Raw genomic sequence first — 16,568 nt, 5'->3', positions numbered from 1 at the left:
AGGTATATTTTAAATCCAAACTACAATTTTTCCCCTTCATCCTCCTGGAATCTAAAACACTTTTCCAGGCTTCTCTGCTACACCTTAATGTACCCCCTCGAAGGATTCTTCCAGGATCTTCGGCAGCTTACTCATCCTAATCTGGTGCTTTGTCATGTTTAAACGGCCATGGTGAAGGAGTTGTCCTGCCACAAGTCTCACATCTTCTTGTGCATGGAACGAAGCAAATGGCTCAGGATTTCTTTGTAGATTAGCTGGTTGAGCATCTGCCCTTGTGGCAAAAACTTGCAGTGGATGGTACCCCTTTCATCGAATAATGCAATCGACTGGACTTTGTCTTGCTTTCGTCGGCCTTGGCAACTTAAATTAATCACATTTCTCTGTCAGATTTTAGTGGCATTAGAGCTAGTTTGCAAAAGCAAAAGCAGTGTTTCCAACTTAGCAATTTGGTCACTATATTTGACGACTAGCGAGATAGGAGCCCAGTGGAAAGCAATTACAGATTCAATTGATTAACTTAACATTGCCAAAGCCAAGATGCCAATTTATACATTGCAAAAGCAGTGACTTATGTGACTTACACGTATTTTTAACTTATAGAACGCTACACAAGGAGAGACTGTGAGGTTGCTGGAGGCAGTGCAGCATTACAAACAAATGCACCAAATGAACCATGCAGTTTGAGAGCTCATTTTATGTTAAATTGTTAAACGCTAAAATGTTACATCAAGGCTTGTGTGGGCATACACGTTACTCTAGCAAAGAGAATATTTTTCAAGACCTATTTTGACATTATCTGTGCAGAAAAAAAGTATTTTTGTATTTTTGCTGTGAAGTAAATTGAGTAAATGTAATATTTTATAGTTTTCATCACTTGTATCAGGTAAAATTAAGGAAATAGCAGAAGGAAAAAAAAACTGTTTGAACAATGTCATTGTCATTTCCTTCAGAAACAAAAAAAAGTCGAAAAAAAATTGGACATTTTATTTTAAAAAGGCTATATCGCACAGCCCTACATCTTGCTGTTTCTCAACTTAAGGTAGAACACAATTTTACTTGTAGCAAGGTGCAGATGGAGGTGGCCATGTAAAGAACTGAAGAGCGGTTGTAACTTGTCAATGGATCTTTCAGAATGACACTGACCCAAAACATGCAGCAAATGTAACAAATGTAACAAAAGAATGGCTCAAGAAGAAGCACATTAAGGTCACGGGGTGGCTAGCTGTCCTCAGACGTTAATCCTGTTGAAAATGTGTAGGGGAACCTTAAGCTACGATTTGCTAAATGACAGACTTAAAACATTAGGATTTGGGCAAGATCTGGAAAGAGATGTGAGACCAGCTACAAGAAATGTCTGACCAACTTAGACGGAAGTAGCTGTATTCATTTTGCAAGCTGTCAGCGTTCCAGCTTTCCGTGTGGAAAACAGGACAAATTACACAGGAATTTAAGAGTAGAACTAAGGTATTGTATAATAGAGGCTGAAGACACTGACAGATAAATCTTTTCAATGGTTTTATTGAAGGGCTTGGGCATGCACCGCATTTATAGCTTATTATGACCGCTCGCCACTAGTATAGCTACACACTCTGACGACTAAGGAGAATTAAGAAAAGACTGCAGTACTTTGTTAAGAACGCAAAGTTGACATGGAGTATGTTTTTTTTATTCGAGAATGTCAAGGAGAAGTTCAACAATACACTGAACTGCAATTTTTGCTAACAAGCCTCAACATGTTGCAGGTCTGTTGTTTTTCTGTAGATCAACAAACCGAAAAGACCCCATATATCACTGTCAACCTCACTCAGCTGTGTTCGATTTTGCTGTTCATACAATAATTCTGCAATCCGGGCCCCTCACCATTTTTGTTTCGACATATACAGTAGTTGCCTAATAGATTGTGCTGCTCCCTCGTGTTGATGAAACCTGCAATTCAGTGGTGCAGAGTAACGGGGAAGAAGAGCTGTTCCATACTGACGCCCATTAAAGCAATTACTTTCTGGAATGTCAGCCAATGTGTCTAAATTATAGACATTGTCAACTATTTTTGTTCAGGACATCAAAACAATATTTCAAAATGTAATGTCCGGGCTGGAGTTTGCATCAGCAAATAAATGCATTTTCACTGTCTGGACTGAAATACTGAAACATGCTCCATCTCCAGCCTCAAGTGTGTCTGGACAAGACCTGCCATCAAGCCCGCACGGCTGCACGGACGGGAGCTGCTACCCTGCCACAGGAAACCTTTTGATTGGACGGGCTGTGAACCTAAGTGCCACCTCAACTTGTGGGCTGGACGAGCCAGAGCACTACTGCATCGTCAGCCATCTCCAGGTCATTTGCTGAACTATTTCACATATATCCCTGAAATCCTTTTCTTTTATCACCTGTGTTGTCAAAGCAAGTCGAATGTTGGTTCTCTTTTCCGTGGCTTAATCCATCTTTGTCATCTCCATTCATCTTTAATGTTCGGTTTTTCATTTTGTTTGTTTTTTAATGGTTTGCACCTGCTCAACCTATCAGTATGTGTTATACATATATGCAGACAACCCACATAAAGCCTTTTTGCTCACCTTCACCTTTTGGTACACACTTTGCTCTTCTCCCTTTGCGACAGTTTTACTATTGTGAACACATTCAAGACGTTTTGTAGACGTTTACGAACACGACCTCATACACCTGCAATAAAAATTGGCAAGCTCAAATTGTCTTGTACAATATTCTATGATCAATATGATTAATTTCAAATGTGTTCCTTCAAACATTTTTTTTGTGATTGTGACACATTTTTTCCCATATGTGCCCCTGTTTGGATCAGTCATGGAACCAGAAATCCTTCAATCTGAATCAGGCCCTGCCTCTTTAACATGTATGTACATGAATGTATTTAATGAAGAGTATAGTTCAAGTCATGACTAGTACAGTATGATGTCATCTTCATCCATTTTTAATGATTCTTTAATTCTGTTGAGATCAGATATTCAGTAAATGACAGCACAATATCAAATATGGGTCACTTGAAGGAAAATATAAACAGGCAGGCAAAAAAAAACTCTCGCACCATTAAATGTAAATCATAAATCACAATGATTCTTCTCCAGCTCATCCAGTGTGCAGCTTTGGTTTTATTTATTTTTCTAAATGGCGCTTGGCGTGTTTCATCATGGTCGCGCTGTATACATACATCTGTTTGCACCACAAGTACATACTTGTACCTCGATGCCTCCAGGTGAACAAGATTAACGTGAGACCCTGATTCCAGAGGCCCTCCGCAACTCTAGGGGTCAGGATATGGTGACAAACAGTCACCATAAATCCAGGTGTGGACCTTTGTTAGCAACTACCTTGTGTCAGTGTGAAAATGTCCAGGAGATATTACATATTATAGTATTCACTTTTTTTCAGGCAAAATATCTTTGGAGATGCATAGTTTTATTATATTATTATCGGAAATGTGGAGTGCATGGGAATGAGCTGATATGGTGAGGAAACTTAATGGCGCTTTTTCTGTAAAGCTTTTCAAATTAACATTGGACTTACATCAGTGTTTTGTTGCACCAGAAAGCTGATCAGCCTTGACTAATTGGGTACGAATAAGGGCTCAGAATAGAGAGCAAGAGCGAGAGACAGCAGTGAGTGAGAGAGATTTAAAGCCACACACCCTAAGTACATCTACTCTTATCCAAATTCAATTACTTGCCCAGGAGACAGAAATGAAACGAAGACTAATCATTAACAGTATGTACGGTATAAACAGCATGTTCAGTATACAGTATATGCTGTAGTTATACTGTTTATTCTGCATAATTTAATATCCAAAACATCAGATTTTTATCTACATTTGGAAGAGGCCTTATTCCATTCAGATTTTTTTTTTTTTTTTACGTTGCCATGAACATGACACAGATCCCAGTGGTCATTGCTGGACACAAGCCACATTCATTGTGCATACAAAGAAATGCCATTAAACTTTAGCATCTTTATCAGCTTAATCACTCCTGACAACAACCTAATTAAGAAGTTCTCGGCTGGATTCCAGTGCTTCTCTGTGCCAAACTCATCTACTCAACTCCCCTCTTCATGGCCCCCCTCTCCAAACTCACCCCTTTACTGCCTACCTCACCATGCCCTTTGCTTTTTGCAGGCCCATTCTTTGTCTCCAACTGCTGAGAATCCTTTCCACTTGCATGGCAACATTATTCACCTGTGCCCTCATGTCTAGCACTTCTATTTATTGTAAACCTTTGCCACACACCTTCATTCAGAGGCTCCACATCCTTGTATCTTTCCCATGGCCTCATTATTCCTCTCCTATTGACTTATACTTATAATGGAGTGTAAGAATTACACTCTGCCATTCATAACATTTAGATTAGTGAATCAATGTCAATCAATCATGTGTCTGTATTGGTAGTGTACATTTGATATGAACTGGTTAAGGGACTACATACTTTGAAAGCCATTCAATGCCTCCTTCAAATGCAATATTCTTCTCTCAGTTTTTGGATGATAGTACTACTATTGTTCATGAATGAATGGGACACACACAACTAATGTATGTGCCAAAAATATTTTGATACATCTCAATCAAGAAATTAACCCAGACATTTTTTTTAACACTTTATTTGTAATTTTCCATTATCACATGAAACAATCATATCCAATAAATAACAAATATGAACAACCCCAACAAAAACAGATCAGGTTCAAAATTGGACTTACGTAAATAGAAAAGAACAAAACACACACACACACCCCACACACACAAAAAAGTGCACTTTGTAGCTATTATAAAGATAATGCAAAGACAAATGATGCAATTCAGATTTACAGTTCCAGACCAGGTAAATTGTTCACATATGTTATTAAGGAGTCCCAGGTTTTGTGGAATTTGCTGATGGTTGAGGGTACATCTAATCTTTTCCAATTTAAGATTCTGCATAACGTCCCTTATCCAGTGGTGATTCGAGGGAGGAATGGCATTCCACTTGATTAAAATCAAACGTCTGGCTAATCAAGAACAAAAGGCAGTGACTCTCTAGATTACATCAAAAAAGAAAGACCAAAATGGAACAAGTTTTGGGCATGACCAGAACATATGATAAGAAGTAGCAGTAGATTGTTTACATCTTTCATATAATGGATTTATTATTTGGAAATATTCTAGCCAGTCTAGCCTTCGAGAAATGTAATCTATGCAGCACTTTAAATTGTATTAAAGCATGTCTAGAGCATATAGAAGAAGAGTGGAGTCTCTTAAGTGCCTTATCTCATTCCTCATCGGACATCTGAGCACCTAAATCAGCTTCCCATTGTTCTCGAATATGCGAAATGGAATGATCACAACATTCCATAATTCGAAAATAAATAAATGATTTTCTGCCTTTAGTCCCACTATTAACAAGAGAGAATCCAAACTGGACGAGGGAGGAAGATCAGGAAAATTAGCAATTTTATTACGGGTGAAATCTCTAATCTGCAAATAACGAAAAAATTGATTATTGGTCAGGCCAGATTTTTGCGATAGCTGCTGAAAGCTGGCAAATGTGCCACCAATGTATAGATCCTTAATACTATGAATACCCTTGCTATACCAGGTTTTGAAACCATTGTCCAAAAAAGATGGCTGAAAAAGATGGTTATGTATAATTGGGGAATGAATAGAGCCACTCTGAATACCCAGATATTTTTTGAACTGGGTCAAAATACGTAACGATTGTGTTACAATTACATTATCTTTAATACTGCTAACCAGTAAAGGTAATGAGGCACATAGTAAAGCAGGGAGTGAAAATCGGCCACTAGTCGGCTTTTCAATCTGGAGCCATGCAGGAATCTTATTGTCCCAAACTTTTAACCATAGGGATATGGCATTAAAGTTTGCAGCCCAATAATATGTGCGCAAATTTGGAAGAGAAAGCCCCCCTACATCTTTAGGTTTTTCCATAAATTCCTTTCGTATGCAAACTGGTTTATTGTCCCATATAAAAGAGGTAATAATTTGATTCAGGCTCTTGAAAAAAAGATTGTGGTATAAAAACAGGCAGTGGCTGAAACAAATACAAAAACTTCGGGACAATATTCATCATACAGAATTTGTTCTGCCAATAAGGGAGAGCGGTAATATAGACCATCTTTTAATATCTTGTTTGCACTGCTCAAGCAATGAGATGAAATTTGTTTTTAACCCAGACATTTTGTTTGCAAGCGCTACCCTATATACAAAATATTTATACAGTACTCCAATTTTTTTTTCGAAACACTTCATATTTTCTTTAATTCTCATGTCTGTACTTAACAACAGACGGCAGCATTGACTAAGAGTGCAAATGTGTTTTTCTCATCGCACCAGGAGTCTGACAAATGTTTTGAGTGTAACTCCCAGCATCCATATAACCTGCAACGACACAGAAACAGTCACCGCATCGAGAATGTGATCTACCTCATGGACAGCAACGGCGACAACATGTGGTGGCAGTCTGCCAACGGTGTGTATATAATTTCGAATATGTCTGTTGGGGTGTATCTAAGAGGGTGGTCTCAATTGGGTCTAAAGTACTTTCTGATAAGTATAAGTATAAACAATAAACAGTGAATATTTCAAAGTTTGCCCACAGTGATGAACTTCTGACACTTATTTCCTCCACAGGAGAGGAAAATGTCAGCATTCGACTAAACCTGGAGGCAGAATTCCACTTCACGCACCTCATTATGAAGTTCAAGGTACACACTCTTGCATGCATGACTTTGTTTTATACCTTTTGTTTGATGCTCTAATGCCAGTAATTTACTCCAAAGGCTGTACATATTTGAAGTTTATTTGTTCTTGTGCTGATTATTTCATTATACAGGTAGGCTACTTTTTACACTATGGGGTAGATTCACTAAGAATGCTGCGCCCGCTAAGAGCGTGAAATATTGAACCACAACTGCATCCGCAGTCTGCTCCAAGTTAGCCACCTATTCACTAAGGATATTGCTCTAATCATATACCGGCGCAAACACGGCCACAAATTCTGACAGCAGGGAGCAAATTTGTGCCTGATTTACCACACATGGCAATGGATTTGCACCAAGAACATGGTAGTATAGTAACAGGTGCGAGAAAGATGACATTATCAGAAAGCGAGGTTGAACCAAGAGGTGCAGAAGCTTTTCAGCGCCATTAATCTGTACAATGACGTCATTCGTTCATTAAGTACGAATTACGTACAGTATGCATCTGGCACGTAAAAATAATCGTAAAATGCCTCCCCCCAACCCCACCGCCATTGCCGATCAGCCCGGGTTACATCATGTGTCGTAAACCAACATAGAAATATGTCCCCCCATCCCTCTCTCTCTCCTCTCTGCGTGATCAGCCTGAGAGGGACGGGCTCTCCATGCCACCATGCACTGCTATCATGATCCCGGGATCGAGGAAGCTCCAAGTTTACACCAGCCTTCCATAAACGTTATTTGCGTCACTCAAACTCCGTGTGGCTATTAGCGCTGGGGTTAGTGAATTAGACGCTGTATATCAATGAGTCTCATTTACATCGGGGTGGGCATATTTTGCGGCAAATGTATGCAAATTACCTCATTTACATACGCGCAAATACCACCAGCGCACCTGGGCGCAATCTGGTTGGCAGAAGAATTAGTGACGGATTTCCCCATCTGCGTGTGTTTAGTGAATTAGGCGCTCCCGGATTGCTCCATTTTTACTGGTTAGCGCTGCGCAAAGGCTACGCCAACCTTTAGTGAATGTACCCCCATGTGTAGTATATGGCATATCTTCCCTGTTATTGATTTCCACACTGTGTCCTGTATTTTCGTAGTCAGACATTGTGTCGTGAACACAGGCACAAGTCTAGCTAACTATGTTGTAGGAGCCATATAGTACCTTTTGGTGGTTTCTTCCTGTGTGGGTGTTTGTGTGTTTGTGTTGTACACGTAATCAACGTCCACCCACACGTTTACTATCACGATGATTGGCGGTGTCACAACTCACCAGTGGGAGTGGTCTGTCTTGGTATTAAGTGGACTCACCTGTGGTGTGGGTGTCGGTCATTGATCACTTGGTGGAGTGAGCTGGGGAAGGAACTTTTTGTTGACCGCATCAAAACGCATCAAAACTCATCAAAACGCATCAAATAATCGACATTGGAATAAGCACAAGAATCAACTTGGAACCGTGAATTACAATCGGGAGGACGTCGCTTCGGGGCTGTGGAGGAACGAGCTGCGCTGTCTTATTGAAGGTACCTTGTTTGGCAAAATAAGTGCATGCTGGTGATTGTATTAAGCTATAAGAAAACGGAGCGCGTCAGCAAGGTTTTAACTCCCCATGTCTTAGCCTGCCGTGCCGTCACTAACAACTAGATGCCGCAATATATGTCAAACAGATGCCCTTTTTGTGTGGAAATGAGCGTGGGTTATGCAAATTAGTGCACCACAGGCACACACGCTCTTAAGGATGAATTCTGATTCATCAACATACAAACAAAATGGGATGGTGTGCACGTGTCGCAAATCCGACAACAATGATTTTGCGTATATGACCAATTTGTGCGCAGTGTACATATTCCTATGCATTTGTTAGTGAACGAAGTATGCAGACAATGTTAAAATGTTTCCTCTTTCTCCTACAGACGTTCCGGCCTGCAGCTATGATCATTGAACGTTCTGCTGATTTTGGACGTTCGTGGCGTCCCTACCGCTACTTTGCCTCAAACTGCACAAAGACTTTTCACAGTATCCCCTCTAATGGCTTGCACCACATCAACGACATTATCTGCGAGGAACGCTACTCCGACATTGAGCCCTCCACCAATGGGGAGGTAAGATGTCAAGGGTTTCATTGTCACAGTGATTTGCTATTTGAGATCTTAGACCACATCATCTTGGTCATTATGTTATTATGTAGCACATTTGCAATTCAGGCAACTGCCAAAGCCTTTGATATGGGTTGTGCGGAGCGTGATAGACAACTAAATAAACATTAGGGATAACTAACTAGTTTGTTGACATAACTGAGACATTTTTGACCAACATAATGCCAAAACACATTCTCAAGGACAAAATACCTGCCAGAAGAATTTAATTCTCTCTTGTTCTGTTTCTCTTTCTTTCCAAGGTCATTTATAAAGTGCTGGATCCTGCCATTCATGTGAAAGACCCCTACAGTTTGGACATTCAAGGTAGCCTAGATAGAACTACTAATCTGAAATGAAAAATGCATGTAACCATATTACGAAGCTGCCTTTTTGGCCACTTCCTGAATCTGTATTATTGGATACCGTCAGTAGTTTTGACAAAATGTTTTTACCGAGAAACAATGTTCAATCTTTATTTTGCTAGAGCTCCTGCGTATCACCAATCTGCGCATTAACTTCACAAAATTGAACACTCTGGGAGATGACCTTCTAGACAGACGCTCTGATGTCCTCCAAAAATATTACTACGCCATCTACGAGCTGGTTGTCAGAGGGAGCTGTTTCTGTTACGGACACGCCTCAGAGTGCGCACCAGTACCAGGAGTTGATACGCGAGAGAACGGCATGGTGGGATTACAAGTCTTCTTTTGTTACCTCTGCCAAGATTTGCTTTCGTTGCCATATAGTTCCATTATTGCTGAGTTCTTTCGTTTGTCCGTTTGTGTGCTACAGCTTTTATGGTACATGAGTTGATAAATAGAAGTTGCATGATGCACGTACATTGTGCTTTTAGTTAGGTAAGTAGGTAGGTAGGTAGCAGGTATACACAAAAAAAAAAATAAAGGTGGGGCTAGAGGGAATTTATTTAAAATTTTCATGTTAGAGCGCAAATGGGGCTGTGACCCACCAGCTATAGCAGATGGAGCTCCAGTGGGCAGTTGGCAATCACTTTACAATGTGCAGTTGTGCATTACTGCCCTCTACAGGATCTGAGTTGAACACTAATGTCCTGCACTCTTATTATTTTGCAATCTATTGAGATGGATAGACATTTTTTAAACTCGACTCAACTCAAGTTTATTTATATTGCGCTTTTAAACAGCCTGAGCTGTCACAAAGCGCTTTACAGAAACACAAAAAACATAACATAACATAACATAACATAACATAACAAACATAAATCATTAACACCAATGCAATACAATCACAGCAAATCAACATTCTTCCATTCCGACATACACTTTGATTAGGACTGGTCTGTGCTCAATTGAGTGCAATTCTATTTATTTTTCTTGGTAGTAATTTTATTGCATTTTAGGGTTAAGGACAAGATGGTCGAGCAATGTTTGGCTTGTTTCGATTATTTTACGTTGCTTCTGACAGTCAAATGTTCTTCAATCTTGCCAGATCCACGGTCGGTGTGTTTGCAAACATAACACGGAGGGGCTGAACTGTGAGCGTTGCAAAGATTTCCACCATGACCTGCCGTGGAGACCGGCTGAGGCGGACAACCCACACACTTGTAGAGGTAGGCACACACAACTCACTCATGTTTTTTGTTTATTGGTGGAATAAATATAAGTGAGGGCGGCACGGTAGTCGAGTGGTTAGCACGTCCGCTTCCCAGTTCTGAGGTCTCCGGTTCGAGTCCAGGCTCGGACCTTCCTGGGTGGAGTTTGCATGTTCTCCCCGTGCCCGCGTGGGTCTTCTCCGGGTACTCCGGTCTCCTCCCACATTCCAAAGACATGCATGGCAGGTTAATTGGGCGCTCCGAATTGTCCCTAGGTGTGCGTGTGAGTGTGGTTGGTTGTTCGTCTCTGTGTGCCCTGCGATTGGTTGGCAACCAGTCCAGGGTGTCCCCCGCCTACTGCCCAGAGCCAGCTGAGATAGGCGCCAGCAGCCCCCGCGACCCTTGTGAGGAATAAGCGGTCAAGAAAATGGATGGATGGATAAATATAAGTGAAAGATAGTTTTATATGGAAGTGGACAAGCCATGACGCCTGTACTTTCTTATGCTTATTACAATCTAGGCACTTTATGGCTCCAATGCAATTGCAAATATTGCTGCACAGGCTATTGAGAGCCATATTTTGTGTGTGGGGGTAACAAATAAACAGAAATGTGTTATTTGCTCTATTCTACAGAGTGTAACTGCAATGGCCACTCAAGCCAGTGTCACTTTGACATGGCGGTTTATTTGGCCACGGGCAACATGAGCGGAGGAGTGTGTGATGGCTGTCTGCACAACACCATGGGACGCAACTGTGAGATGTGCAAACCTTTCTACTATCAAGACCCCAATCGGGATATTAGAGATCCACAGGTTTGTGTCGGTGAGTCAAGCATTGAATTCAAGATACATTTTAGCGTTTACATTCAGAAAAAAAAAACACTTAAAAGTCAAAATAACATACATGTTGAGTTTGGAGCTTTGAATTGAACAAATGACTAATATCTATTTGTTTTAATAATACAAATATCAAATACGTTAGTGATAAATGTATGTAATCACGGCCATCGCTTTGACTTTGACGTCTGCTCTCCATTCTTTGTGCGACCATCAGCCTGTGATTGTGACCCGGTGGGCTCAATGGAGGGAGGGGTGTGTGACAGTCACACCGACCAAGACATGGGCATGATCACTGGACAGTGTCGCTGCAAAGTCAACGTCAAAGGCTTGCGCTGCGACGACTGCAAGGAGGGTTACTTTGGACTCAGTCAAAACGACCCCCTGGGCTGTCAGTGTGCGTATACATGTTTTTTTTTTCCTGCTCACTTTTCTTCTTATACATTCTAAAAAGAGAATTGTTGAACCAACTTAATTAAGATTACAAATTGAATTGGTGACCAACTTAATAAAATTGCTTCAATTTGTAAAACACATCCATCCATCCATTTTCTTGACCGCTTATTCCTGACAAGGGTCGCAGGGGGTGCTGGAGTCTATCTCAGCTGGCTTTGGGCAGTAGGCAGGGGACACCCTGGACTGGTTGCCAGCCAATCGCAGGGAACACAGAGACAAACAACCATCCACACTCACAAGCACACCTAGGGACAATTTGGAGTGCCCAATTAAACTGCCTTGCATGTCTTTGGAATGTGGGAGGAGACCGGAGTACCCGGAGAAAACCCATGTGGGCACGGGGAGAACATGCAAACTCCACCCAGGAAGGCCGGAGCCTGGAGTCGAACCCGAGTCCTCAGTACTGGTAGGCGGACGGGCTAACCACTTGGGTTACCAATTGAAGCAATTTTATGAACTCATTCACTCTGAGCCATTTTCACTGAAGCAACTGCCTTCACTCCAGGCTGTTTCACTGGATTTTTACTGATTTTGCAAGTTGAGAGTATTTTCTTTCTCAGGAAAAAAAAAGTATATTTTTGTTTCAATTTCACAGAAATTAGCATTAGAATATAGCTAAGTTTCATCATTATTCACAAACCTGCTGAAAACACTGGGGAAAAGAGCTTGTTGCAACATGGCCCTGGCTGATCTCTTATATTCTGCTGCCACCTGCTGGTCGTTTTTTTCAATAATGACCATTGCTTTAAGCGACCTCCAATTGTTAGAAGATAAATACTATATTGTAAATTTTCAGTTTCAGTTTGTACCGGGAAGATTTTACATTGTTTTTCAATTTAGCCTTTTTCATAATTGCATGTTTTTATGTCCGCCACCAGATTGCAACTGCGATCCTCGTGGCATCATTATGATGGGAGCCCCCTGTGATCAGATCAGCGGTGACTGCTCCTGTAAAAGATATGTGACTGGTCGCTACTGCAACCAGTGTCTGGTTAGTACCTGCCATTCGCCATCTCTATTCAATGCCTTTTGGTTCATTGTTATTCTTCAATCATAATTTTTCATATTTGTTGTTGAAAGGTCTTTATTTGTCTTTCTAGCCTGAATACTGGGGTCTCAGTAATGACCTTGCTGGTTGTAGACGATGTGATTGTGACTTTGGAGGAGCCCTCAACAACAGGTAAACTTCCTATACATGTCCTGAGAGCATGGATTATTGAGATTGTATGTTTTGTATGTTAGCATGACCATCTTTTGTTGTTGTTGTTTTTGTTGAAGGTGCATGATGGAGAATGGACAGTGTGACTGCAGGAGCCATCTGATTGGGCGACAGTGCTCCGAGGTGCAACCTGGATATTTCTGCACCCCACTGGACTTCTACAAATACGAGGCCGAAGGCGCCACTGGACATTCGCCAATTGACTCTGCTCTACCTGTGAGAAAACCTTTTTTTTTTTTTTTTTTTTTTTTTGCATTGCTGCTCACTCAGGCCCATTGCAAGTATGATTGCTTTGCACTGAGGAGAGTATAACCACCAATGTACTTGAAACAGAACCTGACTGTGTAAAGATGGTGCAACCTTGTGATAGCATCACTGTATGGCTCAGAGGAAATGTTCAGTCCTGCATGATGTTATGACTGCAACATTAGTTTTGACTCCACCATGGTTGTCTTTGGCTGGATTTACACTGAAGGTCCAACTGCTCAATTCCAATTCAATGAAATGGAGGAATCTCACATGCACATACACTATTGCACTGAAATAACCCCACAAGTGTAAGCATCAGGCAGTGACAAAATGTGAGGTGGTAAATGAGGGTAAGCACCATACCACATTACCCTATTCACCGCATCTGCAATTATTTTGCTTATTTAATTATTATCCACATCTAATGTAGCATAATTAGACCATATACATTTTCCATGTTTTTGTTTAGTGTAAATATAACATTTTTTAAATGTGTGTATTTGTGTTGTTTGGCAGACTCTGGTCTATATACAGTATGTTAACAATCAGTATAATTTGATTGCCATTGACAGAGTAAATCTGATCTGTGCTTCTGCTGTGCTCATATTGGTTACCCATTTTCCACTATCATGTCTAACATCTGAATGGAGCCACTTGAAAGCAAAAAATCTGAATTGTTTTACCTAAACCTACCAATGTTAATGAAGCTTTTGTGTCCCAAAAGTAGAGAAGACATCTTTATTTGGGTGTTTATTGTAAGAAAAAGCAAAGCACACTCAGAATTGATCCTTTGATGCACAAACTGAGGTCCAATGCTGTTATCTGACTTCATGCCATATAGCAGTCCATACCCTAAAATTTTGTGCAACATCGAAGAACTGTCTTATGTTGAACATGTTGGTGATTTGTTTTATTTTTTTTACTTTAGAGATTCTATTGTATCTAATCATTTCAACTGTCACCGCTTCACCCATTCTTTTTCCGCCTACCTGTAATCTGGCATTCTCTCCCATGAAGACAGTCTGTTTCCTCTCCCCTCATCAATTTACCCACTCCACTCTTTCCACTTCCAAGTTCAGCCCAGTGGGCAAGCTCAGACAGACCCTTTCCATCCACACTCTCACAACATTCCCAGGAATGTGGCAAAAGACAAGTGCTGACTTCAAATTGTCAAAGAGGCAACGATGCAGGACACAAAATATGAGGGGAAGTGCCTCACGGGCCTTATCTTCTGGCGGATGCTTCTGGGTAATCATTGTGCGTTCTGAGGATATGGAAAGCAAAGCTGTGTTCACTTCCTAGAATTGTAGACTAAGTGAGGTAATGCAGATAATTAGTAGGTTTCTGTGGTGAATTGTCATCCCCATCATGAAGGGTTGCATTCCCTGTTTTCAAGACATTTGTTTGTTGGCCAATACTAGAGGGGCTCTATTTTCATGCCCAGCACAGTCTAGCGTAAAGTGTGGTCTAATTTGGCGCATGGGTGGAGTTTTCTTTCTTTTGGTATTTTTACAGATGATCGCAATAAGAAACAGTATTTGCGCCGTTGTGGGTGTGAGCACAGCTGACTAGCGGTCCCTCTCATTCACATTCAAATCAGCGCATGAGAGGTTCACAGTCCTTGACATTGCAGAGAAGCAAATAGACTCGCGGGAGTCCATGTGCCTGATCATAGTGCACAAAGTACATTTATAAGGAATTGCAAACTGATGTGGCTTTACATAGAGCTTAGATGTTTATTTTTTTATTTTTATTTTTTTATTGATTTTAAGTGTACTTGTTAAAGTTAAACTTCTCTCCTCATCTCCTTAGGGCAAAGTTCGACCTCAGGCAGAGACAGACTGCGTTCAGCACCTCAGCAACCAACTGAGAAGACACAGGCGTCACCGGCGCATCGCCAACAACCCGCAACAACACCGCGTGGCACTCAGGCGAATCCGACAGCTTCAGCAGACAGTATGATAACATCTTTCATTCACGGCCAAAAATCAGTAATACATGTTGTCCTTCAGTCCGTTGTTTGATGAGACAAGGCCTTAGCTCTAATAACTGCTGCATTTAGACAAGTAGGGATGTAACGATAAGGGCAATATCGTGATATCGTGATATTAAAACTGCCACAATATTGTCGTCGTCATGTTCACAATATTTAAAAGGAACACATTTGTTGAAAAAGTCATGTTGATTTCCGTTTGTGCAGTTTTAGCACCCTCTAGTGGCTAGTTTATTAGTGCAATTTAATTTTCATTAGGGATGTTTTGGCCTTCTATGTTTAAAATTTTTGCTAATTGTCAGATGAAGGGGAACCTAAGTTGCTTGTGAAGCAATCAATGTGTGCTTGCATTAGCAAGTAAGTGCCTCAATATTGTTATTAGAGATTGTAGGTGGTTTATATGCATTGTTGTTATGTACAAAAGCACAATATTGTGCTTTTTTTATATGAGTATCTTACCCCCCACAATATCGGGATAATTATCGTATCGTGACGTTCATATCGTGATAATATCGTCTCGTGATGTTTGGATATCGTTACATCCTTAGGTATAAGTTTAGTAGCGTTAACTTAGCATTTTGGCTCTTAAAATGGAGACTCCAAGTATGATATTTTACCTGGAGTATGCAGGAAAAAATTTTTACCGTAAAATTCCAGCCTTTTGTACTGTAGAAAATATGACCAAAAATGTATAATTTCAACATATTTTTCTTATAAAATAAAACAGGATGGATAAACCAAAATTTCTTAGAGCGGGGGGGATCTTAATGTGTTCAGTATCCGACCCTACTGCAATGTATTCTTTAAAAGTTTTTTGTTGCAGTTTTATTTCAAAAAATGCCTTGATCATCCCTTGAAAATGGCCACAAGTGTAGACAAGTTCTCAAGAGGGCATTTTTCTATCTTTTGAAGCCGGATGTGAGGACAGTTTATAGAGAGTTCCCCCTAAGTCACACAGTGACTTGGACTGGACCTGGTTTCGCTCGGGGCAAAGATGGTGCTGGCCTGGTGTTTAATATTGACAACATTCCCTACGCCATGGAGTACGACATCATGATCCGTTATGAACCTGAGGTTTGTTCATCACATGTTCCTCTTAAAACTCAACATAAAGCTTCTTTGACTAAAAGCGGCCTGTCTTATATATGCTTGTGTATGCGTGTGTGTGTGTGTGTTTAGGCCACAGAGGACTGGGAGGCCATCGTTAGTATAACATCTGTGAACCTGCCTTCCAGTCTCCGCTGTGGAAACCTTCTACCAACTGAGCAGCTCTACACGGTCACCTTGCCGCATCGCAGCAGGTACGAAAATTTAGCACTATAGCTTGAGTCATGCTATAGGCCTAGACCCACTTTCAGTTTGACTTTTTTGGGGTACAAGTGGATT

The 16,568-nt window shown here is 40.8% G+C and overlaps 1 protein-coding gene across 5 annotated transcripts in view; it reads left to right on the top strand.

Moving 5' to 3' along the window:
• lamb2l (laminin, beta 2-like) overlaps positions 1–16,568 on the top strand; it is a 215,547-nt gene that overhangs the window by 16,531 nt on the left and 182,448 nt on the right. For 2 of the 5 annotated variants that reach the window (XM_077515182.1, XM_077515183.1), the window contains exons 3-17: positions 2,165–2,334; positions 6,353–6,488; positions 6,650–6,723; positions 8,634–8,822; positions 9,119–9,182; positions 9,343–9,545; positions 10,326–10,446; positions 11,063–11,251; positions 11,483–11,662; positions 12,600–12,712; positions 12,822–12,901; positions 13,000–13,156; positions 15,002–15,145; positions 16,095–16,256; positions 16,362–16,483. In XM_077515182.1, the coding sequence (XP_077371308.1) occupies positions 2,165–2,334; positions 6,353–6,488; positions 6,650–6,723; positions 8,634–8,822; positions 9,119–9,182; positions 9,343–9,545; positions 10,326–10,446; positions 11,063–11,251; positions 11,483–11,662; positions 12,600–12,712; positions 12,822–12,901; positions 13,000–13,156; positions 15,002–15,145; positions 16,095–16,256; positions 16,362–16,483 (2,104 nt within the window). Of the gene's footprint in view, positions 1–2,164; positions 2,335–3,229; positions 3,321–6,352; positions 6,489–6,649; positions 6,724–7,751; positions 8,244–8,633; positions 8,823–9,118; positions 9,183–9,342; positions 9,546–10,325; positions 10,447–11,062; positions 11,252–11,482; positions 11,663–12,599; positions 12,713–12,821; positions 12,902–12,999; positions 13,157–15,001; positions 15,146–16,094; positions 16,257–16,361; positions 16,484–16,568 lie in introns of those variants that run through there. The other 3 variants (XM_077515186.1, XM_077515185.1, XM_077515187.1) reach the window with 3 other exon arrangements.

This window comes from Festucalex cinctus, chromosome 2 (assembly GCF_051991245.1).
Source record: "Festucalex cinctus isolate MCC-2025b chromosome 2, RoL_Fcin_1.0, whole genome shotgun sequence".
NCBI classification, from domain to species: Eukaryota; Metazoa; Chordata; class Actinopteri; order Syngnathiformes; family Syngnathidae; genus Festucalex; species Festucalex cinctus.
The sequence above is the reverse complement of the archived record's forward strand: the minus strand, read 5'-3'. Positions and strand labels throughout refer to the sequence as shown.